Here is a 26,523-nt window from a genome sequence, read left to right as displayed (position 1 = left end):
ATCTTAATTACAAATGCACCGCTAGGTTTCATGGAACTTTCTTTTCAACTCGTGCACTTGAAATGACTTCTCAAAAATAAACTGAGATGGCTGACGAATGTTTGAATTCCTATTTTTACTCAATATTATGTAGCCGTAATCGCCTTTTAAATTAGTTTCCTTATACTTGTAGTCATGCCACCTGAGATACACCTTAGCAGTTGCCTGGCTGGCGTCTCGGTCGCGTTTTGAATGAGCACAGACTGAAAGGCAACCTAGGAGGACTCTGAGAGGAACTACTCTGCAAGTCTCACAGACACCGTCCATTACGGTTCTCGCTATGGCCAACCTAAGAATGGCATGAAAAAAAAAAAAAAAAAAACACTGGAGAATTCTGCAATTTATGAACTCTGCTGATTCCAACTATTAAGAAAATAGAAATGTAATACAATCCAATGCCACTTACTGACAGGGGTATGTTCTAAGAAATATACTGTCAGGTGATTCATCACTGTGCAAACATCGTAGAGTGTCACTGACACGAACCTAGACAGTATGGTGTAGCCCACACAACTAGCCTGATGATCTGCAGGGAAGGAAAAACAGTTTCCCCTCTACCCTTCTGGGTTTTTGGCTGAGCCAGCCCTATAAAAAATATTAACAGGAGAAAAAAACAAAACAACAGTTTAATACTAGATACACCTCCTGTAGACAAGAGTAACTTCAAAATGGCTCAATCCTTCACCTTAAATACCATCTACAGTGCAGGACAAAAGATGATGCTGGGGGTGAGGAGAGTCAGTTATGGGAGGTTACCAGAAAAAGCCGAGTAAACAAAGGTCAGATTCCCATGCAGATTTAATTCCTTGTCTTCTGCACTGATGTGAGCTCCCAGAGATAAGGTCAGCCCCTTCTACAGATGTAGAGGGAGGCACCCTTAAAATGGAGACATCCCTTACAAAGGTAAGTATCTTTTATAAAAGGTAACTTCTACTTCCTTCCCAGGACTTTTCCTACGTCTGCAGTTTCTTAAAATTAACAAGCCTAAAACAATGGGGTTGACATACTGTTTCCTTATAGCTTCTAGGCTATAGTAAACCTGTGCAGCATGTTACTGTATGGAATACCGTAGGCAACTATAACAAAATGCTGAATATTTGTGTATTATGCTTTGCTGTGACATTACTAAGCCTAGGACTTCACTACAGCTCTGTTATAGTCTCACAGGACCAGGGACTTCCATAGGGCCCCTTGTTAACTGGAATGTCTTTACAGGGTGACAGTATTTACTGCCACCTGAAGTCATGTGACTTAAGGATCAGACATTCTAATACTACAACTTGGAAACATCAAAGGGAGTTTTAGTCTTATAAATACCATTTTTATTCTCTTTCCATCTAATTTCACAACCACTAACTCTATGTTTCATATCTTCATTTTTTAAAGCATGGTAACAATAAAACTTCGTGGTTCTGCAAAAAGAGAGATGAAACAAATAAAACTTACAAGATTCTGAGCAATCCTCAGTGTTTCTGGAGCAATACATGAGGCTGAAATTTTATTGAGTGGAATTATGGTGTATCGACGCTTCAACTCCCCCTTTTCTAGAAGCTTTTTTCCAGTAACCTGAAACATTGTGCATGTGAAATAAAAAACACATATGTATTATTAACGATGACAGAAAACATTCAAATGGAAAAGTAAACATTTAGGAATCCAAAATCCATGAAATGTCTAGTAGTACCTACTATACTAAACAATTCAAAGTCTAAGATTGATAATATGCTGTCTGAAACTTTCTCTGAAATAATCAAATATAATAATAACCAATAATATAGTAAGAATGTCGTGAACTGAAGAGTTCTACCCTGTAAAGATAAGCCACCTTGGGAGAAGCTTCAAACATCAAGTACCCAAATCTTCTGGCAGCACATGATTTTCAAGCTGACGAGCAATTGTAAATTTACTTTATTAAAATCAGCTCACCTCTGTGTCTACTACAACATTGTAAAGTCGTTCCCCAGCCACCAATTCTAAAGCTGTGGTTGCAGAGCTATCTTTCACATTAATCAAAGAAGCTACAAGTCCTTTCACACAATTTCTGTTCCAGTTCTTCTCTGGATCCCTAAAATAGAAGTTACAAAAATTAATGAAAAGTTGTGGGTAAATTAATACTCAAGAGCTCTTTCTTGAGAGAGAAATTATTAAAAGCAGAAGACTCATATAGTTCTAACGAAACAAAAAATTTTAAATGTCCCCGATGACTACCCAGCAATTGCTTCTAACTCAATCAACAGCTCCTTTTAGAATCAAAAAGAACTCAGACTCTCTAATCTTTGCAATACAGGGTCCAGCACAAATAATACCCCTTTGTTATTACAAAGTCTAAGCATGTAATTCCCTAACCTAACAATATCACCCTCAGGCACACCATATGGCATTTTAGGTTAAATGTTTGAATCAGAACCATAAATGACGCCCACATTACCCTGCCAACCACACTCAAGCAGGCCCTTCTTCTGCCAGGCCCTGTACACACGTTACCATAGCAGTCCACGAAAACATTCCCACATGGGAAATCAAACTGTTAAGATGTTAGGTATTTAACATTAATGACAGAAAAACTTTAAAGAACTTTGGACTGAGATTAAATTCCCCTCACTTTGGTTTTAAGATTGGTGGCTTCAACAGCCACTAAATTTCACAAGAAAGAATTTCCTCTGTCTGCATTTGAAACATTTCAATAAACATTTAAGGAAAAAATACCAATTAAGGTAAAGCACTTTATGGTCATTTTTATACAAAAATGTTAATGTCCACGAAACTTCAATTTTCAGACTGTCTTCCAGCCAAAATAAAAATGTATCTTGGTTATTACTATGGTAAAACCCAAGATTTAAATCTCTTACCTGTAGGCGAATTGAAGGTTGGGAAATCTGGCCAAGAGAGCTTCGTATGTTTCTTTCAATCTGCTGATATCACGGGATAGCTGCCTTCGCTTTTCCAGAAGGCTTTCCTCCTTGTTTTCTACGTAGTAAATCATAAGTAAATTAAAACCAAGTTTTAAAAATTAAAATAGTCTACTGTATGAAGGAAAACATTAGTATCTTCTATTTCCAAGCATTTCTACAAGCAAAATACAAATTTCTAGTAAATATTAAGTAAAAAGCATGCTTAACATTCAAATTTCTATCAAGTGTCAAGGTGACATTTCTAACAATACAACTCCCATTCCAAAAACAACATATGAACTGAATGCCTACTTATATAAAAATATACAAACGAGCCCTGGCTATTTAGCTCAGTGGATTGATTAAGCACAGTCCTGCGAACCAGAGGATTGCGGTTCGATTCCCAGTCAGGGCACATGCCTGCATTGCAGGCCGGTTCCCTGCAGGCCAGTTCCCAGCAGGGGATGCACAAAAGGCAACCATACATTGATGTTTCTCTCTCTCTCTCTCCTTCCCCTCTAAAGATAAATAAATAAAATCTTTTTAAAAAAATAAATAAAATAAAAATAAAAATATATAAATGACATTTTGAGTTTTCAAGTGATACTTCAGACTGAATGAAGCAGGAAATTCTAAATAGTGAGTTTTTAAAAATTCAAAGCACTGTTTTATAGTTAGATATATTTGTGACTGTGTTTACAAAGTTTCTTAGACTAGTACCCGATTTTCCTATTTGCTATTTCGTTTATTTATATGTTTCTATCAATAGTCACAACCTCCTACTTATCTAACAGCATGCTTTAAAGGCAAACCTTCATAATTTAGCTTTTTCATTTCGGCTTCAAGTTTTTCTTTAAGTTTCTTCACGGCTTCCAGAGCTTCCTGATCCTTCCTGTAGCCACTATCCATCTTCTTAACTTCAGCCTGTTTAGTCTTTAATTCTTGTTGGGCATGTTTCAACTTCATCTGAGCCTGCAAAGAAAAATATAGCAGGCTACCCGAGGCAGATGATACTAGTGGTTAAATGCTCACAGGTTCAGACTGTTTTAAGAGAATCAGCCTTAAAAATGTAAGTGGTCACTTGGATTAATATCTCAACAGATCAATCACTTCCCAAAATTTTCTCAAAAACCTACTCCAAGTAAAAACTAATATATTCTTATTATAAGCCATTAAATAATTTGCAATTTAAGTCCATATTTTAATATTCATAAAGTATGACATTAATGAGTTCGAAATTATTTCAAAGAATACTGCTCATTAGCTGGTTAAATTAAAAAATACAATAGAAAGCCCCAAACCCTAACTTTAGTTCTCTTCCTTGCCACTGAGATTGTGCTTGTGTATATGTGTGTTGTCTCAACAGAGAAGCTATACTGAGCTACCAGAAACATTACATAAAAAGGGGAAGTTAAACTAACCACAATTAAAATGCAAGGAGCCTGCCATTTAAATACTAGTTTATATAATTGAGCACTATTCCTTAAAACCATTAACTAGTATTCTAAGTCTGTATGGCTATATCTTACCTCGTAAACTGAATAATAATGGACTTTTTCAAATACAAAATAAGTTTTCAGAAAAACTGAGAGGACTTTAAAGTTTTTCTTTTTTTTTTGGTTAAAAAATTTGTGACCATGATAGTTGAATGAAAAAGTGGCAAATATGTAATAGAAACTTTGAGTAGGATTAATACACACAACTCACATCTATATATATTTGTTAGAGCCAGTCCTCCATTTAAAAAGTACTAAAATAATGTGTGAATATACATTTTTTTCTGCCATCAAAATTCTTGTCTTCACAGGATTTTAAGTGGCACAACTACCTCAACAAATTTGAAAACCATTCTAGAAGACTGACAAGCCTTTGAAGATTATGAAATCAGAACAGAAAAACCAAAGACTAGAATGGGGGTAAATGGAGGTAGAGATCCTTTCAAAGAGTAAGTTGTGAAGTTTCAGAAGCGAAGTTTTAAGAGCTAGATGTGATGGGCACAGAAATGGAGAGCATGCTTTTCTTTTCCTGTTAACACTTAGTACTTCAAGTTTATGATGTCAATAAATACAGCAAAAAATAAAACCAAAGAATAAAAATCGACTAATCTCAAATATTCCATACATTGCTGGAAACAGAATAAAGCATTTATTGCACTAACAATTTCAATTAACCTATAAAAAGGGATTTTAGGTTTTAAAGCATTTTAAACTATCATCAATATTTAGCAATCAACGCATTTGAATTACATTGTACTAGATCCTATAGAGAAGCAGAATAAAGAAGCTCCCTGACATTGATCTGATTATTCTTTAATATTTTATAACGATTGTTGAAGCATAAATGTGAAGTGTCTTCTCAAAAAAAAGTAATCACACAGTGCTTAATGTCTACATTTACCTGTTTGGCTTCAGTCTGAGCTTTACTTATATCATTTTTACAGGCCATCATCTGACCGGCAAGCGTTGCTTCTGCTCCATCCTCGGTGCTGGACAGCCCCGCAGAGACGGCATTGAAGTGCTGCTGTGCTGTGGCCAAGGCTGTGGCGTCTTTGGCACTTGCTTCTTGAAGGGTGCTCAGCCCATCCGCTATCTTTTTAACCTCTTTTTCCTTTGCTGCTAAAGTTTTAGAATCCTTTAGGAAGTAAAGGTTTTAGATTGTTAATTATATTTTAGGAAAAACATCCATTTTGTATAAACACGTACACTTATGTCATCAAATTCATAGAAATTTGAAGTGGACATGGTAAGAAGAAAAACAATTTAACCATTACTTTAAATACTTTATTCCCATTTTGAAATTTGCCCTCTGTTTTTAGGATGAATGTATTTCTTATCCCTCTAGAAACACTTTCATATGTTACAGAGAAATGTGAAAATAAATGGAAAGATACTTCATGCAAATGGAAACAAAAAAAAAGACTGGAGTAGCAATACTCTTATCAGACAAAATAGACTTTAAAACAAAGGCTAGGGTTAGTATTATAAGAGACAAAGAAGGGCATTTCACAATGATAGAACAATGAACACAACAAGAACATATAACATCTTTGCACCCAACATAAGAACACCTAAATATATAAAGCAAATATTGATGGACTTAAAGGGAGAGATTAACAGCAATAATTGGAAACCTGAACACCTCAGTGACATCAATGAACAGATCATCCAGGCATCAAATCAATATGGAAAAGTGGCATTAAATGACACATTAGATCAGACAGGTTTAATTGATATTTTTAGAGCATTTCACAAAAGAGTAGTAGGATATACATTTTTTTCAAATGAACATGAAACATCTTCTAGGATAGACCACCTGTTAGGACACAAACAAGTTTCAATAAATTTAAGAAGACTGAAATCATATCAAGCATCTTCTATGACCACATGGTATGAAACCATAAGTCAATTACAAGAAAAAACCTGAAAACACACAAGCACATAAAGGCTCAATAATACGCTATAAACGGTTTCCCTGGGGAAGATGGTGACAGAGTAGCACAGAGGGAACCCAGCTCCCGTGCATCTGGTAGAAAATCCAGGGGGATCTACTGAAGAACAGCATAATCAACTAACAATTCTCCAGCATTTATGAAAATAAGAGATCAGAGAGTGTGACAGAGGAACCAGACAGCTGCAAGTCGGTGAGGACTCCAGAAGGCGAGTGAGGACAAAAGTGGCTGCGTGCCCGTGGCCTCCTAGGCTGCGGGCTGCGCCTGTGGCGCGCCCAAGGTGGACAACCTCCGGCAGTGCGTGAGTATGGACGAGAAGCAGTGGGCAATCTGGGCCAGCATCATCAGTGGGAAACAGAGGCCCCTTCTGAATCCAGGGCCGGGGTGCCTGTGGTGGAGGGAACTCCAGAGGCCTGGCACCCAGTAGGCCGGCAACAGAGTCTGTGGGAGCCGTGGGCCTGCTACAGGGTCCGTGGGAGAGAACTGACTCCCTGTCTAGGCAGGCAGGTTAATACCTGGCAGAGACTTGTGAGCTTAAGTTAACGTAAAGGGTGGCAACTGTGGACTCTGTGGTCGCCAGCCAGCCAGCTCACCAGCCTGGGGGATTTAAGAAGGACACTGTCATTGCCGGTCTTTTGGGATTGGGCTGGACTGAGAGGCAAGCTTTGTGGAGAAGTCTCTATTGGAAAGTGAACTGAGGTGCTCTGCAACAGCAGCTTGCCTCACGTAGAATCTTTCACGTGAGTGTTGCTCTAATATTATTGTAAATAAGAGCTGTTCTATACAACAGTAATACGTCATAACACATCTCTCGGACCTTAGACCACCTTACAGGTGCCTGAATTCTATTACTCTATTTACTCACATGCTACACCTAGTTAATAACCTGTACTCTCACCTTACCTCAAATCTGACCACCCGCAACCACACTGCTTTCTAGCTACAACTCACAAGCCCCCCCTTCCCAACAAGAGACTTAACTTATGTCCATCCTTTCCTAAAAGTGGCAAGCTGGGTCGAAGAGCATGGTTAACTCTATACATAGGCTAAAGACTGTCTATTTCTTCTCTGCCGACTGTGTCTGTAAATAACATAAAATAATCTTCTGCTATCATAAACCATTTTGCTCCCCCTCCAACTGATCATACACCCACAATAAAGAAAGGAGTAGGTGGAAGTGGAGAACACCAAGATACCTGCAGGATACTGCACCACTGAATTTCACAGGTATCCTACCACAGAAGTTCACACCATAAACCCAGGGAACCAGAACAGATCAATTTAAGAAGCTGAGGACAATAAGAAGAGTATCACAAACAATGGGAAGACAAAGAAACAATCCCCAAATGAAAGAAAAGGAGGAAGCCTCAGAAAGAATGTTAGATGAAATAGAGGCAAGTCAACTATCAGATATTGAATTCAAAGCACTGGTTATCAGGAAATTCAAAGAGCTTACAACGAGCTACCAGAAACTACAGGGGAGCTACAATGAACTCTCTGCAAACTATACCAACATGAAAAAGGAAATAGAAACCATCAGTAAAGGCCAAGAGGAAATGAAGAATACAATTTCTGAACTGAAGAACACAGTAGAAGGTATGAAGAATAGAATCGATATGGCGGAAGATCGCATAAGTGAGATTGAAGACAGGATAGAAAGAATCTCCCAGACAGACCAAATAATGGAAAAGAGAATCAGAAAAAATGAGGAGAATTTAAGAGAAATGCAAGACAACATGAAACGTAATAATATCCGAATAATAGGAATACCAGAAGGAGAGGAAGAAGAACAAGGGATAGAAAACCTACTTGAAAGAGTAATAACAGAAAATTTTCCTAAGTTGAGGAGAGAGAAAGTCACACGGATCCAGGAATCGCAGAGAGTCCCAAGCAGGTGGAACCCAAAGAGGCCTACTGCAAGACACATCATCATTAAAATGGCAAAACTCCAGGACAAAGAGAGAATCCTAAAGGCAGCAAGGGAGAAAAAGGAAGTAACATACAAGGGGGTCCCAATAAGGTTGGCTACTGACTTCTCAATGGAAACATTCCAAGCAAGAAGAGAATGGCAAGAAATATTCCAAGTAATGAGAAACAGAGGCCTACAACCAAGGCTACTGTACCCAGCAAGGCTCTCAATCAAGATAGAAGGCCAAATAAAGAGCTTCCAAGACAAAAGAAGTCTAAAAGAATACGCCTCCACCAAACCAGCTCTACAAGAATTACTAAAAGGGCTGCTTTAAGGAAAGGAAGGAAAAGAGAGAGACAGAGAGGAACACAGGTACATAAATGGCAATGAATAAGTACCTTTCGATAATAACTTTAAACGTAAATGGATTAAATGCACCAATTAAGAGACATAGAATAGCTGAATGGATAAGAAAGCATGACCCACACATATGCTGCCTACAAGAGACTCACCTGAGGACAAAAGACCACCACAGACTGAAAGTGAAAGGATGGAAACAAATTTTCCAAGCAAATGGACATGAAAAAAAAGCCGGGGTAGCAATCCTCATATCAGACAAAATAGACTTCAAAAAAAAGGCTATAAAGAGAGACCCAGAAGGTCACTTCATAATACTCAAGGGAAGAATCCACCAAGAAGACATTAACATCATAAATATATATGCACCCAACACAGGAGCACCCAAATATATAAAGAAAATCCTAGAGGACCTCAAGAAAGATATTGACAGCAACACAATTATAGTAGGGGATTTTAACACCCCACTGTCAAAAATGGACAGATCTTCCAAACAAAATATCAACAAAGATATAGCAGCATTAAACGACACTCTAGAAGAAATGGACCTAATTGATATATATAGAGCCATCCATCCCAAAGAAACTAAATACACTTTCTTTTCAAACGCACATGGAACATTTTCAAAGATAGATCACATGATAGGACACAAAACCAGTCTCAACAACTTCAGGAAAATAGAAATCATACCAAGCATCTTCTCTGATCACAAGGGACTGAAATTGGAAACCAACCCCACAGGAAAAAACCCAAAACACCCAAAATCATGGAGACTGAATGGTAGGCTATTGAACAATGAATGGGTCAAGATTGAAATTAGGGAGGAAATCAAAAAACTCCTTGAAACAAATGAAAATGAACTCACCACAACCCAAAATTTATGGGACACAGTGAAGGCAGTCCTGAGAGGGAAGTTCATAGCGATACAGGCTCACCTAAAGAGGATAGAAACATTTCAAACAAACAACCTAACCCAACGCCTGCAAGAACTCGAGGAACAACAACAAAGACAGCCCAGAGCAAGTAGAAGGAAGGAAATAACCAAGATCAAAGCAGAATTAAATGACATAGAGACTAAAAGCACAATTCTAAAGATCAATGAATCCAGGAGTTGGTTTTTTGAAAAGATAAACAAAATAGACAAACCTTTAAGTAGGCTCATTAAGAAAAGAAGAGAGAGGACACAAATAAACACAATCAGAAATGAAAGAGGAGAGATTACAACTGATACCACAGAAATAGAAAGGATTGTAAGAAATTACTATGCGGAACTGTATGCCAAGAAATTTGAAAACCTGGGTGAAATGGACAAATTTCTAGAAAAATATAATCTTCCAAAACTCAATGAAAAAGAAGCAGAAAACCTGAACAGGCCAATAACAGCAAATGAAATTGAAGAAGTAATCAAAAAACTCCCATCACACAAAAGCCCTGGGCCAGATGGTTTCACAGGAGAATTCTACAAAGCTTTTAAGGAAGAGCTAACCCCTATTCTTCACAGACTATTCCAAAAAATCCAAAAGGAGGGAAAACTCCCCAACTCTTTCTATGAAGCCAGCATCACCCTAATCCCAAAGCCAGATAGAGACACAACAAAGAAAGAAAATTACAGACCAATATCACTGATGAACATAGATGCTAAAATCCTCAACAAAATATTGGCAAATCGCATCCAACAATACATCAAAAAGATCATACACCATGACCAAGTGGGATTCATCCCGGGGATGCAAGGATGGTTCAATATACGCAAATCAATAAATGTAATACACGAAATAAACAAAAGCAAAGACAAAAACCACATGGTCATATCAATAGATGCGGAAAAAGCTTTTGATAAGGTACAACACCCATTTATGATAAAGGTACTCAGCAAGGTGGGAATAGAGGGAACATTCCTCAATATAATAAAGGCCATATATGAAAGACCTACAGCCAACATCATACTCAATGGGCAAAAACTAAAAGCTTTTCCACTAAGATCAGGTACAAGACAAGGTTGCCCACTTTCACCACTTCTATTCAATATAGTATTAGAAGTTCTAGCTGCAGCGATCAGACAAGAAAAGGAAATAAAAGGCATCCAAATCGGAAAGGAGGAAACAAAACTGGCATTGTTTGCAGATGACATGATAGTGTACATGGAAAACCCTATAGCCTCTACCAAAAAACTGCTGGAACTAATAAATGAATTTGGCATAACAGCGGGATACAAAGTTAATATCCAGAAATCAAAGGCATTTTTGTATACCAACAATGAAGCAGCAGAAGCAGAAATCAGGAAAAAAATCCCATTCGATATAGCAAAAAGAAAAATAAAATATCTGGGAATAAACCTAACCAAGGAGGTAAAAGACCTGTATGCAGAAAACTACACAACACTGAAGAAAGAAATCAAGGAAGACACAAATAAATGGAAACATATACCGTGTTCATGGATTGGAAGAATTAACATCATCAAAATGTCCATACTACCCAAAGCAATTTACAGATTCAATGCAATACCTATTAAAGTACCAATGGCGTATTTCACAGACATAGAACAAACACTTCAAAAATTTATATGGAACCAGAAAAGACCCCGAATAGCTGCTGCAATTTTGAGAAAGAAGAACAAAGTAGGAGGGATCACAATACCTGATATCAAACTGTATTACAAGGCCACTGTAATCAAAACAGCCTGGTACTGGCACAAAAACAGGCACATAGACCAATGGAATAGAACAGAGAGCCCAGAAATAAACCCAACTCTCTACAGTCAATTAATATTCGACAAAGGGGGCAATAACATAAAATGGAGTAAAGACAGCCTTTTCAACAAATGGTGTTGGGAGAACTGGACAGCTACATGCAAAAAAATGAAACTTGAGCACCAACTTACACCATACACCAAAATAAATTCAAGGTGGATAAAAGACTTAAATATAAGCCGTGAAACCATTAAAACCCTAGAGGAGAGCCTTGGCAAGAAAATCTCAGATATTCCACGCAGCAATATTTTTACTGATACGTCCCCTAGAGCAAGGAACATAAAGGAAAGAATAAACAAATGGGATCTCATCAAAATTAAAAGCTTCTGCATGGCTAAGGAAAACAGTATCAAGATACAAAGAGAAGCAACAGCTTGGGAAAACATATTTGCCAATGATACCTCAGATAAGGGTTTAATCTCCAAAATATACAAAGAACTCATTCGGCTCCACTCAAAGAAGACAAGCAACCCAATCAAAAAATGGGCAGAGGACTTGAACAGACATTTCTCCAAGGAGGACATACAGAGAATCCAGAGACACATGAAAAGATGCTCGATATCACTAGCTATCAGAGAGATGCAAATTAAAACCGCAATGAGATACCACTTAACACCAGTCAGATTGGCTATCATAAACAAAGAAACAAACAACAAGTGCTGGAGAGGTTGTGGGGAAAAGGGGACTCTAGTTCACTGTTGGTGGGATTGCAGACTGGTACAACCACTATGGAAAACAGTATGGAATTTTCTAAGAAAACTAAAAATGAACGTACCTTTTGACCCAGCAATTCCACTCTTGGGAGTATATCCTAAGAACCCTGAAACACCAATCCAAAAGAACCTATGCACCCCGATGTTCATAGCAGCACAATTTACGATAGCCAAGAGTTGGAAGCAGCCTAGATGCCCATCGGTAAATGACTGGATCAAAAAACTATGGTACATTTACACAATGGAATTCTATGCTGCAGAAAGGAAGAAGGAACTACTACCCTTTGCAACATCATGGATGGAACTGGAAAGCATCATGCTGAGCGAAATAAGCCAGGCGGTGAAAGACAAATACCATATGATATCACCTTTAACAGGAATCTAAACAACAAAACAAATAAGCAAGCAAAATGTAACCAAAGACACTGAAATACGGAACGTGCTGACAGGGTCCAGAGGGGAGAGGGGAGAGAATCACAGCGGAAAAGGGGAAGGACTCACATGAACCTGACACCACAGAAATACAAAGCATTAAAAGAAAATATTACAAACAATTATATGCCAACAGATTGGATAACCTGGAGGAAATGGATAAATTCCTAGGAACATACAATCTTCCAAGATTGAATCTGGAGCCTTGGCTGGTGTGGCTGAGTTAACTGAGTGCTGGCCTGCGAACCAAATGGTCACAGGTTTCATTCCCAGTCAGGGTACATGCCTGGGCTGCAGGCCACATCCCAGTTAGGGGACACATGAGAGGCCACCACACATTGATGTTTCTCTCCCTCTCTTTCTCCTTCCCTTCCCCGCTCTCTAAAAATAAAACGTTTATTTACAAAAAAAAGCTCTGTACAGACATATAACTACTAATAAATTCAAATAAATAATTAAAAAACTCACAGAAACCTAAGTGCTGGACTAGATGGCTCTCCAAATTGAGTCTCCCAAACATCCAAAGAATTAATACCTGTCCTCCTCAAACTACTCCAAAAACTGAATTTGATGGAAAGCTTCCAAATTCATTTTTAAGGCAACTATTATCAATACCAAAACCAGACAAAAACACTACAAAACCCCCACAAAATTATAGGCAAATTTTTATAATAAATTTAGCTGCAACCCCCCCCAATAATATTACACTAGCAAATCAAGTTCAGTTAAATAACTTTAAAAAAATAAAGTTAAAAAAGATTAACTTTATAAAGTTAAAAAAGTTAATAAAGTTAAAAAATAAAGTCTAAAAAAAGATTAAAGAATATGATCAAGTGGGATTTATTCCTGGATGCAAGGTTGCTACAATATCCACAAATCAAAGTGATATACCACATACACAAAATAAAAAATCATATGATAAAACGATGTATATTTGACACAATCCAACATCTACCTATGATCAAAACTCTCAGCCAAATGCAGATAGAAAGACCATCCCTCAATATTACAAAGGCCACACAGGAAAAACAAAGCAAACGTCACACTCNTTCAGTTAAATAACTTTAACTTTAAAAAAATAAAGTTAAAAAAAGATTAAAGAATATGATCAAGTGGGATTTATTCCTGGATGCAAGGTTGCTACAATATCCACAAATCAAAGTGATGTACCACATACACAAAATAAAAAATCATATGATAAAACGATGTATATTTGACACAATCCAACATCTACCTATGATCAAAACTCTCAGCCAAATGCAGATAGAAAGACCATCCCTCAATATTACAAAGGCCACACAGGAAAAACAAAGCTAACGTCACACTCAATGGTGAAAGCTGAAAGTTTCCCAACTTTAGAAGGAACAAGGCAAGGGGGCCCACTCTCGCCACTTCTACTCAGCACAGTACTGGAAGTCCTAGCCAGATTAATTAGGTAAGAAAAAGAAATAAAAAGCATCCAAATTGGAAAGAAAGAAGTTACACTGTTATTTCTTGAAGATGACTTAATGCTATAGAGAACCCTAAAGATTCCACCAAAAAACTATTCAAATAATAAATGAATTAAGTACAACAGCAAGATACAAAATTAATATTCAGAAATTGATTATATTTTTATACTGCAATAACACACTATCAGAAAGAGAAATTAAGAGCACAATTCCATTTACAATTGTATAAAATAACCAGGAATACATTTAACTAAGGAGATAAATGACCTGTAGTCAAAAAACCATGACACTGAAGAAGTCAAAGAAAATGAAAATGCAAACAAATGTAAGGATATATTGCCCTCATGGATAGAAAAAATTAACATAATTAAGGTGACCTTACTATCCAAAGCAATCTACTAACTCAGTACAATCTCTATCAAAATACCAATAGCATTTTAAACAGAACTAGAACAAATAATCTGAAAACTTATGTGGAATCAGAAAAGACACTAAATAGCCAAACAATCTTGAGAAAAAACAAAGTTGGAGGCATCAAGCTCCCTGACATGAAACTATACTACAAGGCTATATTAACCAAAACAGCAATGGCACTGTTATAAGAAGAAACACACAGATAAATAGAACAGAATAGAGACCCAAGAAATAAAATCAGACGTGTATCACCAATTAATCCATGGCAAAGGAGGCTAGAATATACAATTGGATAAAGACAGTCTTCAATATATGGTGTTGGGAAAATTGGACAGATACATGCATAAAAAAGAGAGAGAGAGAAAGAAACCACTGCTTTCTTATACCACCTAGAAGAATAAACTCGAAATAAATTAAAGTCTTAAACGTAAGATCCCAAACCATAAAAATCCTGTAAGAAAACAAAGGCATTAAACTCTGTGACATCACTCTTAGCAGTATTTTGGTGGGGTATTTCTCCTTAGGCAAGGGAAACAAATGAAAAATAAACAAATGGGACTACTTGAAACTAAAATTTTTTTCATAGCAAAAGAAACCATCAAGAAAAATGAAAAGACAACCTACTCAATGAAAGAACATACTCACCAACTATACATAGGATCACATGATAAGGAGTTAATACTCAAAATTTATAAAGAACCCATACAATTCCACACCAAAACCACAAACAATCCTATTAAAAAAATGGACAGAGGACCTGAATAGATACTTCTCTAAAGAGGACATACATACTGCCAACAGACATATGAAAAGATGTTCAATGTCACTAATAGAGAAATGAAAATTAAAACTGCAGTGAGATATCACCTCACACCTATTAGAATGGCCATCATCAGTAGATCAGCACACAAGTGTTGGCAAGGATGTGCAGAAAAGGAAACCTCTGTGCACTGTTTCCAGCATTGCAAATTGGTGCAGCCGCTATGAAAAACAGTACAAGGGGCCTCACAAAATTAAAACTAGAACTACCGTATGACCCAGCAATCCCACTGTTACTATGTATTTATCCAAAGAAACCCAAAACACAAATTTGAAAAGATATGCACCCCTATGTTCATTGCGGCATTATTTACAATAGCCAAGATATGGAAGCAACCTGATTCCCATGGTAGATAAACGGATAAAGATGTGATGTGGTGTGTGTGTGTGTGTGTGTGTGGTATGTATAATGGAGTATTACTCAGCCATAAAAAGAATGAGGTCTTGCCATTTGCTACAACATGGATGGACCTAGAGAGTATTATGCTAATTAAAATAAGTCAGAGAAAGACAAATACCATATGTTTTCATTTATATGTGGAATCTAAATAAAAAATTTTTTAAAAAACCCCAGAAACAAACTCATACTTTCCAGATGGAAGGGCAGTTTAGGGGATATACAAAAAAGGTGAAGAGATTACATACTAATTGGCAGTTATAAAAAATATTCGCAGGGATGTAAAGTAGAGCATACAGAATATGTCCATTATATTGAAATAACTATGTATTGTGTCAGATGGATATAGGATGTATTAAGTTGAATACCTTGTAAGTTATATAAATGTCTAATCACTATTTTGTGCCTGAAACAAACATAATATTGTATGTCAATTGTAATTTAAAAATAAAAAAGTTACAAATAATCCAATTAAAACAAAAAAAGTCACATTTTGCCAAACCAACTCCAGGGGCTTCCTACATCACTGGAAATATAGGTCCTTCACACTACCTTGTAAAACTACATGTGAACCTATATCCCATTCATTACCTTTATGTGTTCCTCTACTTAGTGCCAACCAACCACACTGAGACATACTTGCTTTTCCAACACTTTAGGCCCAAGGAACTTCTGCCTGGACCATCTTTGCCCACAGCCTCCCAATTTTTCTAGATGGTCCTCTGACTTCGTTTGGGTTTCTAAGAAACATCACCCTCTCTATGAAGTTTCCAATGGCTATGGAAAGTAAAAGCCCCAACCGCAATGCTTTCTCATATACTCCGAATCCTCCCCTCTTCTTTATTTTTTGTCTACATCAAATGTCTACACTACACAACATGCTATATATGTCACTTATTTGATCACCTTTTTCCTCACCAACGAGCACCCACAAGGCATTTTGTCCATTTCTATGACTTTGCCCTTTGCCATATACCCAGCCCAAAGAAGTACACTTGGTCCACTGCAGACACTGAACAAATATTAACAGAATGGATGTTTACTAGTGAAATTAAATTAAGCTTATTTGCTTACTTCAATCATATTTTTTTCCAGTTCTTTGCGTTTGTTCTCTTCACTTGTCAGATTTTTCTTTTTGAGATCAAAGGCACTTTGACATTTAGTATTAACTCGCTGAGCTTCTGCAAGAGCATCTTCTAAAGATCGAAGTTTACCTCCAATTTCCTGTAATCAAATGTACCCAATTGAATCAACATACTTAAAATTTGTTCATGTCATCATTCCCTTGATTTCTATATGAATTATTTACTTTTTAAAAGATTATACTGACAATGCCCAGTGAATCCTAGTCATTGTATATAACTGAGTATTTGCTCAGAGTGTATTATCTATCTTACATGTATGACTGACCTTATCTTTTCTTTTTTCCAATTCTTCTATTTCATGATTAAGTGCTTTTATTTTTTTATCAGTCTCAGACAATTCCTCTTGAAGCTTGAGCACTTTTTCCTGCATTTCTTTTAACTCCTCAGCTGAGCGCTCTTTGGTATCTTCAGCCAGCAGAAATTGATAAGCAATATATAAACGACTCAAATGTTCAATTTCCCTCATTACTTTTTGATACTCCAAGTAGGAAGATCTTTCCTGAAAGAGAAATCTTCATATAAGCATAACTCAGAATTTGTATTTTTAAACAAATTTGGAAAAGACTCAAACTACAGCAACATGTATAAGATTTTCTATTACATAATAGATTTTTTCCTGAGACTAAGTAATCATGGATAACACGGTTTAGAAAACTTGAAATAACATCAGAACTCGGGCTTTTTAGATGGCATTATACCAACTCCAGTGAATTCTATGTGGCTCTTTCTCCCAATACATAATCAGGCAGCTGGAATTAACACATGAATGTGGACACAGGTTCAGAGACTGGGGTTCATAGTAAGTCTCTAAGTACAACTTATACAACAACCAATGACAGACTATTGATTTTTTTTAATAGTCTAGTCATCCCTCTTTCTTCATGAGAAATTGGTTCCAGGACCCCCGACGGATACCCAAATCTGCAGATGTCCAAGCACCTCATATAAAATGGCATAGTACAAAGCATGCATATTACTAAAATGCTTAGCCAACATTCACTCATGTAACTATTTACATGCATTTACTCAGACAATACTAAACCCAACTCCCATAAGGACCTGGAGGGGCACACAAAGTAAATTCCTAGTAAAATCTGTAGATAAAGAAACAAGTTCAGAGTAGTTAAATGGTCTCTCCTTGTTGTCGGAGTTAGAATTTGGCAAAATCAGGTGTGAAACCAGGTTTAAACTGTGGTCTAGTTTTTCCACTAGATCATGCATACAAAGCGAGTACGTTCAAGATCACGATCTTCCATTTTTTCTGTAATACTTGTAGTACTGCATGGAGCCAGAAAACAGCTCTGAGAAGCATCAAATTTTAATGAGCTGAATAAATTCCTAAAGGTATACCTTTAAAAACAATGTGCTATATAAATATATTCCTTCCCTGAAACATTGTAACATCAGAAGCTGCAAATATTATACAGAAAACTTAATTATGTTTCAATACCTTTTCCTTTACCCAAATGACTTTAAAAGTAACAATTATAGTGATACTCAAAAGTCATTCACTCTTTAAGAAATGTTGTTCTGTCCAATTCTAATTATTCCAAAAAAAATCTACATGTGTTTCTCTTCAACAAAGTATTAAAATCTGGCATATCATTAGCTGATATTATCGAAAATCATTATGGCTTAGATAGAAGGTACATGTCCTGTATGAGCAGAAGGCTGAATACGTGATATACCAACTCTCTTTATCTCATCCCAGAAAATAATTAAGACATGGTACACATTTCATCCCTGTGTGTATGATCTTGGATACATCACCAACTGTGAGAGATTCTAGCTGGCTGTCCTCACATGTACAGTATATACCTCTTTTAATTTTTGAATGGTTGGAGTAATTTCTTCTTCAAGTATCTGAAAAACAAAGAAAAGTCAATGATGTAAACAAACTATCATTAAAGAACTAAAAAAGGAGAAGTAGCATAGAAGACGGGAAAACTGAACCAAGGATAGGAGTTGGAGGTGGGAATTTCTCTCTGTAAAGCAAAGAAACTTTAAACACAAAACTATATAAATTTAATTACCGTCTTAATTTCTTTTAGCTTAGCTTCCTTTTTTTCTATAGTTTTCTGGGCAGCTATCTTTTTGTATTCATACATCCTGGTCCCAGCTGCTTCTTCTATCATGGACAAAATCTAGAAAGACAATTGTATTAATGTTTTGAGAATCTAAAACAATAAATAACATTGGAATCTACATTAAGTATATCCTTTTAAAGCCATGGCCTCACTAAACATCTTACCAAAATAATGCCACAAATGGACCACATAAGTAGATAAAAATGTACATATTACCCACAGCCCTCACTTTCCAGATTCACTTCTGACCTTCACTCCAATTATAACACTAAACTTTGTTATACCAAGGTTCCAGAGTACATTTCTTTTAAAATTGAAGCCAGTAATTCCTCACTTCTCTCTTCCTTCAAATATAAATCTAAAAAAAGTAAAAGCTAACACCATTCACCTTTCATTTTGGAAGTTTCTACTCAAACTTGTCCCAAGTAAGACCAGCCACTCTGTGCCCACGGGGTGAAGCATGACATACTGTCTGCATCCCAACTGCGGCCCAGGCTTCAAGACTTTGGACAAGTAACTTAATTTTCTCTATTTGCAGTTTTTTCATCCACACAGTACTGATAATATTTCACAGCACTGTTGAGAATTCAACAAAATAATTCATGTGAAAGGTACTCTGAAAGGGCAATTTTGCCAGCACTCCATTTTCAGAAGCTTCTACTCACCATTGATCCCTATCGCAAGAGAATTATTTCTCTGGAAATCACTTTGATTTCTAAGTTTTGGGCAGTTTTCAAATTACAAGTTTATCATTAAGATGTTATGTAAAGAAAATAAGCATGTCCCACATTCAAACCAGATAGGTAGTATCAATTATCGGTCTTCTTTTTAGGCCTTATCAGTAACTGAAGAGCCTAAGTTCTCTTCAAAACATTCATTCCTTCATATTAACTCTTCTCAAGGGGACCCAAGAGAAAATGAAGCCTAATGCCCTAAGTAATCTACTGCACATAATGAATTTTACCCCAATCTTTTTCTGTAGTTTTTTCCTATAGGGTTGAACTCTGACATGAAACACCAGTTGAGAAAGGCTGCTTTATACAGTCAAAATTTCTTTTAACACCGGCACATAAAAATCCTAGAGTAAGGCATAGGCAGTAAGCTCCTTGACATCCATCTTAGCAATGATTTTTTTTGGATTTGACAATAAACACAAAAATTAACAAGTGGGATTACATCAAACTTAAAAAAAAAAACTTCTGTACAACAAAGGAAACCATCAACAAAGGATATAAAAAGACAACCCACAGAATGGGAGAACATATTTTTAAATCATGTATCTGACAAGGGTTAATATTAAAAAATATAAAGACCTCAATAGGAAAAAGAAATTCAATTAAAAATGGGCTTAACATGCGAACATGCATTTTTCCCACAGGAGACATACAGATGGCCGACAGATACATGAAAAGGTGCTCAATATCACTAGTCATCAGGGAAGTGGAAATCATAACTAGTTAGATGTAACCTCACATCTGTTAGAATAGCTATTATCAAAAAGACAAGAATAACAAGTCCTGGCAAGGATTTAAAGAAAGGAGAAACTTGTGCTCCATTGGCGGCACTGTAAATTGGGGTTGTCACTGTGGAACAACATAGTTTGGAAGTTCCTCAAAAAATTAAAAATAGAACTACCATATGAACTAGCAATTCCATCTCTGGGTATTTACCCAAAGGACAAACACTAAACAGAAAAAGTATCTGCACTTCCATGTTCAATGCGGCATTATTAATAAAAGCCAAGACAGACACAATACTGACAAGACACAGAAACAAGTAAAAGAAAAGGAGGGATGCAGGCACACCTCCCTTTACTGCGCTCTGCTTTATTGCACTTCACAGATGTGTGCTTTCCAAAATGAAGGCAAGACCCTCCACCAGCAAAAAGATGATTTGCTCTATTGCAGAAGTCTAGATCTGAACCTGCAACATCTCCGAGGCATGCCTGCACACACACGATGGAATGTAATTCAAGTCATTAAAAAAAAGGAAAGCCTGCTGTTTGTGACAACATGCATGGACCTTGAGCTGCAGGGCATAATGCTTAAAAAAAAAAAAGTCAGATACAGAAAGACAAATGTTGTATAATCTCATATTCTTTCTCAAAAAGAAAAGAAAACTGAATTCATAAAGAAAACAGATTGGTAGTTGCCAGAGGTGGGTAAAATATGTGGTTAAAAGGTATAAATTTCCTGCTATAACATAAATAAATCATGAGCGTATAATGCATAGTATGGTGACTATAGTTAATAATACTATATTTGAAAGTTGCTAAAAAAGTTCTCATAACAAGAAAAAAACTGTAACTGTGGTGATGTTAACTAGACTTACTGTGGTGATAATTTTGATATATATATATAATTATGTTCCACACTTGAATCTAATGTGTAAATTGTATTTCAATTAATAAAATAATTTTTAAAAATTTGCTTAACATCTCATGACTTTTCTTATACATTTTTATTTAATCCTTAGAACAGACCTGGGGTTAGAATTATTGACTCCAATTTGTGGATAACAAAACTAAAGCTCAGATGATTGTTATAAAATAAAAGATTGGACAACATTTTTTTTAAAAAAACTACTTTCTTTACTAATCATTTTTAATTATTTCTAAAAGTGTAATAATGGGAGAAAGTATGTTAAAATTATCTAGAGATTTAAAACATCTATTATTACTATCTTTACTGTCAACAAGCATTCTCTTACCTCTGGCGGTTTCATATTCAATACTTTAGTGATTCGTCCCTGAAATAAAATGGCAAACTTACCATAATGATAACAAATTAAAGGCATACATATATATCCGCACTGAAGCCACTATGTCCTTATACATCAATCTTTTGGGAATTCTTTTTTCTACACACAAAAGACATACTTTGTATTTGAAACTGAAGGTACTTATAAATCTAAAGTTTTGCTAATCACTTTCTTATATCATCATGATACAAATTACATAAGTTATTAAAAGATACAAAGTTAACTCAACAGTTAATACTAATGATGTAGCAGTCTCCATTCTAAAACAGATAGAGATCAATAAATTTTAGCATAATTATTGAACATTTCTTGATTTTTGGAATGATAGCCTACTTCCAGGATTTAAATTGAATAGTAAAATGCTTTCTTTCAATGCCAGAAAATCATCAAAACCATTCATTCAGCGCCCCAAAAAGACGAGTAAAATCCCACTACCAAAAGCTGCTATCCAACTCTGAGAGAATATTACAAAAGATTTAGTGTAATTTGAAGTAAATTTACAGTTCGAGGCTGTGAGTAGGGAAAATAATTTTATTTTGGTCCACCAAGATCCTGCCACTAACCATGCTGTAGCTTTCTCAAAGGACAGCTGGATGGGTCAAATGAGATAATGTAAGGGCAAGATAACATTAGTTCTTATTTTCCATTCAAAGAATATTATGTAAAATTTAATATACAAGTTCTGTCCAGAAAGTATCCAGCCATGTACTATAAAAAATAAGACATTTATTGAAGAAGATGTTATTGTCATAAGACAATGACACCTCGGTCCCCTTCAAAATAAACAGACACCCTGGGACCTCACACAGTTCTCCCAATCGCCATCAGCTGCCCTGTCATATTTTCCTGAATCTCATCAATGGTCTGAAATCTCTTCTCTTTCAAAATTGATTTTCGTTTTGGGAAAAACCAGATATCACAGGGTGCCAAATCTGGGTTGTAGTGAGGCTGGGTCACCTGGGTGATTTTGATGTTTCTGCACAAGACATGATGCATGAGTAGGGAAGCTTTGTTCCGATGAAGCTGCCAATCATCAGTTGCCTACAGCTGCAGCCTTCTGAGTCACCTCAATAGTTTCCACACAGGTATGTTCAAGCTTAATGCAAAGTTTGATGCAGATTCATTGGTCTACTCGCTCAGTGACTTTGAATGTGACGACCACACAGTACACATGCTCACTCCACAGGGTCTACCACCCCCACTGACTAGTACAATGAAATGACCATTGTTTTCACATGCCCATTCCAGTCCACTCTCCTTCACTGCCAGGTTATAGGAATGTCACACAAACTGTTCTCGTTAGATTAACAATGGTTGGATCTTTTCTGGACAGACTTCGTGTATTTGAAATATATATTAAATCTAATATTTTAAAAGGATGTATTTTGACAAAATTAAAAAATATATAGTGAGCATGTATTGTTTTTATAGTAAGTAGCAGTCAGTCAAGGAAAATTACTCTAGACGTTCTTTAAAATTCAAATGTATACAAATAACTATCTCCCATTACTTAGCAGGTGGCTAAACACCAGCATAATGGTAAATTAAATAAATGGAAAAATTTCAAGTCCTTCTCCTATTTTAACAACTTAATAAAAGATGTCAAAACCATTATGAAAGAGATAAAAGGATCACAAAACACATACCTGCATGATGAGAAAGTGAGGGTTGTTAACATTAAGACCAACAGAACAAAAGAGATCCTGTACTCTGGTGTTGTTTGCATTTACTCCGTTGATCAAATATTTATTTCTGCCACCTATAACCACCTAAAAAGGGAAGTATTTCTAAAGATTAATAATAATAAACACACATCTTAGCTAAGATAATAAATTTCCCAATATATTATCTTACATTTGTGTGGAAGTGTGACATGGTCAAGAACACGAGATTGATTCAGGACAACTAGCTACTAATCCAGGGACTTTAACTAGTCATGTAACCAGGCACAAGACTCCTAGACCAAGCCCTCACTGGACCAGGTCTCTAAGGTCCCTTCTAGCTGTTTCCAAGTATGTGTAAAATACTTTTTCTATCCCCAGTCACCATCTTTCTGCAATTTTTCCACACTCAGAGATTAACCCCTCTTCTTCCACCTTTCTTTCCCAAAGAAACAGAAGTCAAATATTAAAAACTAAAGATAAATAGCGTGGTATCAACCCTCGACAAGATTCTAAAAGAGATTAATAAAGATATAACTTGTAAATACTTGCAAGAGAGTAATACGGAGCTTCGGCATGGACTCATTAAGAACTTGTATCAGACACCAGCCTGTTTACACTCTACTATAGCGCTTACACGGTCGTTTATTGGGTATGACTGTCTCACTCATAGTTCAGGGTCCTTAAAGACAAGATGTGTTTCTCATTCTTCTACCTATATTTCCTAGAGCATTCAAGAATGCCCAACATATATCAAGCACTTAATAAGTACTGAATAAATGCTGACTTATTTCTGTTTATGAAGCTGAGAAAACATAATATATTTGAACAAAACCTGTACTTATATACCTATAAGTAATTTGACAAAGTCTTCGTAAAAAAATTTTGATGACGATAAAGGCAGATGGAGCACATGAGAATAGAGATTTTAGGGAGATCAGCAGCAGGCTCACTTAAGATTCCTAAAGAGTGCTTATTTGATGGATGCTTAATGACACAGGACTCTGTGCCAACCCAGTCAATGTTGTTTTACGAGAGGCTTTCATTAAAATAGAGAGGGACAGCTGTAAGTTACATAAACTAAGATGGAAAATAACTGAAGTCAGAATTTTCAAAAATGAAACTTTGACAAACTAAAAACACTGACTATAATAAGACAAAAAGATTTTACGGGATAAATGTAAGATCCTGCATTAGTTTCAAAAACCTGCTTACATCCAGAAATGGCAGTATCATGGCTGATAGCACACATGAAAAAAATCTTTGCAATTTTAAGTCAGACATGAATTCATAAGGTATTATTAACTCTCCAGTGTCATATTGAGAAAAATAGAAGTAGAATACCTAAAATGAAAGCAGTGACAATTCTCTTTAACCCTGACCTCAGTAGAATAATTCTGCAATTTGTGGTGCCATGAATTAAATAAATGTTAAAAAAAAAAAAAGAAGGACAAGAACTGGAGCAAATTTGTATTCAATGTGCTCAAAAAGTCAAGGAATCAGAAATGACTAAATATCAACTAAAAGACCTAGAGAGAGTTAGCTTTGAAAACACTTAGACTAACAGAATGCTTAAATATTGAAATATGGAATAAAGCAGGTCTGCTCTTGGTTCTCTCAAGAGAAGTAGAATTAATGTGTAAAACTTGAAGACTGCACTTTGGCTGAAATTATAGAAAAAAGTTTCTGATTAGACCTGTCCAAAACCAGAACGGGTTACTTAATAAGAGAGCATGATCCCAAGTACTGTCATATGTGTTCCAGCACAGACACAGAAGATTCAACTAAGGTTCAAGACTCAAGCACGGCTGAGTGCTTATAATGACAACTGACTTTTCAGATAGATCCCTTTCAATCCTCATGGGAAATGGTAGATTTGCATGGTCAAAATTTTAACATAAGGAAGATATTCTTAAGGAATCCAGTCAGTATTTGATGCATAGATTCCTCGTAACTTTCCCCAGCAAAGTCCTACAATCAAAAAACACAGCAGACTTACAAGTTCTTCAGTATCCAAATATTTAATAGCCACTCACCTGCCTTGTTACTGTAATTTCATCATGAACTTCAAATCCCATAGGACTTTGCTTTTTGTCAGAATTGTCAAAGGTGATTGAAACTGAAGCTTTAGTAATACCAGCCTGCCCATTTTTGTAAACTAAATCTTGTAAATTAGAAGCCCGAACCTAAAATAAACAAAAAGGTTATCAATTACAAAACCCCATATTGTGCAAAATGGCAGAGCAAATGGGTTTCTTGATGCTGACAAACCCTCTGTGTAATATTATCCATCAAAAAACCAAGGATGGGCAGATGCATTCACACAGGAAACTAAATGGACAACAACCTGAAGTAAGTGCCTTTTTCCACAGGACTTTTTCAACCCCGAATTGAATTGTTTTCTCTTCATTTCTTAACAAAAGTTCATTTAGATTGACGGGCATATAGCATCTAAAAATTTCACTATTCATCCAATCCTATTAGACCCTGAAAAGGCATTATAACACGTGGGTTGCAGGGAAAGAGGGTGCAGAATACAGACTAGAATGAGACTTCCTTTTAAGGTAAGAACACCCAAGTTTGAGTGTTGCTCCAAGTATCATAAGAGGATGAATCTTATGCAGCTCATTCAAGTGTCTTTCTTCTCACCTTAAAACAGAAGCAATAATCATTATCTTTAAAGGACTGTAGTGAAGTATAAGATAATTCACATAAAGTAAAAAAAATGCAAATATTGGTAATAGGTTCTGAATCCAATGACGATTAACTTTAGGCTCCCCAAAGTTACTTTCACATAAGTCAGAAAGTCTAAACTTTACCTGAGACAGGTTGGAGATGCCCAGCAAAAAGCAGATGGAGTCCAGTATGTTGGATTTCCCACTGCCATTTAAGCCAGTGATAGCATTAAAGAGGGGGTCAAAACCATTGACCTCAGTCCTCTGAGCATAGGACTTGAATCCTTCAAGAACGATTGACTTTATATACATTTTCACTAATTTGGACAGGTAAACCTTTGCTGGGAACGAAACAGGCCACAAAGCAGTTCTGCACAAAACATAAAACAACACGTAAGTGGAAGGTAAATCTAGAGTCATACATAGTGAATGTAAACTACTGAAACATAAGAATGACAGCCCCAGAGAAACAAAACAGCCACTTGCCAAGCTACTTCCTTTGATGTAAAGAAATCTTTCTCCAACTTAAAAACACGCGTTAGTCGTCCCCTGGAAGTTGATTAAACCATTAATTC

General features: G+C 36.2%; 1 protein-coding gene across 2 annotated transcripts in view; it reads right to left on the bottom strand.

The window, feature by feature from the left end:
• Positions 1 to 26,318, bottom strand: part of SMC2 (structural maintenance of chromosomes 2) — a 53,521-nt gene extending 27,203 nt beyond the window's left edge. The window contains exons 1-13 of one of the 2 annotated variants that reach the window (XM_037035809.1): positions 26,093 to 26,318; positions 25,310 to 25,459; positions 23,259 to 23,381; positions 21,562 to 21,600; positions 18,799 to 18,909; positions 18,584 to 18,628; positions 17,031 to 17,264; positions 16,695 to 16,844; positions 5,328 to 5,561; positions 3,743 to 3,902; positions 2,889 to 3,006; positions 1,966 to 2,104; positions 1,486 to 1,605 (exon numbers count right to left, since the gene is read on the bottom strand). In XM_037035809.1, coding sequence (XP_036891704.1) covers positions 1,486 to 1,605; positions 1,966 to 2,104; positions 2,889 to 3,006; positions 3,743 to 3,902; positions 5,328 to 5,561; positions 16,695 to 16,844; positions 17,031 to 17,264; positions 18,584 to 18,628; positions 18,799 to 18,909; positions 21,562 to 21,600; positions 23,259 to 23,381; positions 25,310 to 25,459; positions 26,093 to 26,260 — 1,791 coding nt within the window. In that variant the 5' untranslated portion in view covers positions 26,261 to 26,318. The remainder of the gene's footprint in view (positions 1 to 1,485; positions 1,606 to 1,965; positions 2,105 to 2,888; positions 3,007 to 3,742; positions 3,903 to 5,327; positions 5,562 to 16,694; positions 16,845 to 17,030; positions 17,265 to 18,583; positions 18,629 to 18,798; positions 18,910 to 21,561; positions 21,601 to 23,258; positions 23,382 to 25,309; positions 25,460 to 26,092) is intronic. The other variant, XM_037035810.1, reaches the window with a different exon arrangement.
• Positions 26,319 to 26,523: the final 205 nt, after the last annotated feature.

The sequence above is a fragment of the Sturnira hondurensis genome, unplaced genomic scaffold (genome assembly GCF_014824575.4).
Source record: "Sturnira hondurensis isolate 20B ecotype Veracruz unplaced genomic scaffold, ASM1482457v3 Scaffold0022566, whole genome shotgun sequence".
NCBI lineage: Eukaryota > Metazoa > Chordata > Mammalia > Chiroptera > Phyllostomidae > Sturnira > Sturnira hondurensis.
This window is presented reverse-complemented; position numbering and strand designations above follow the sequence as displayed.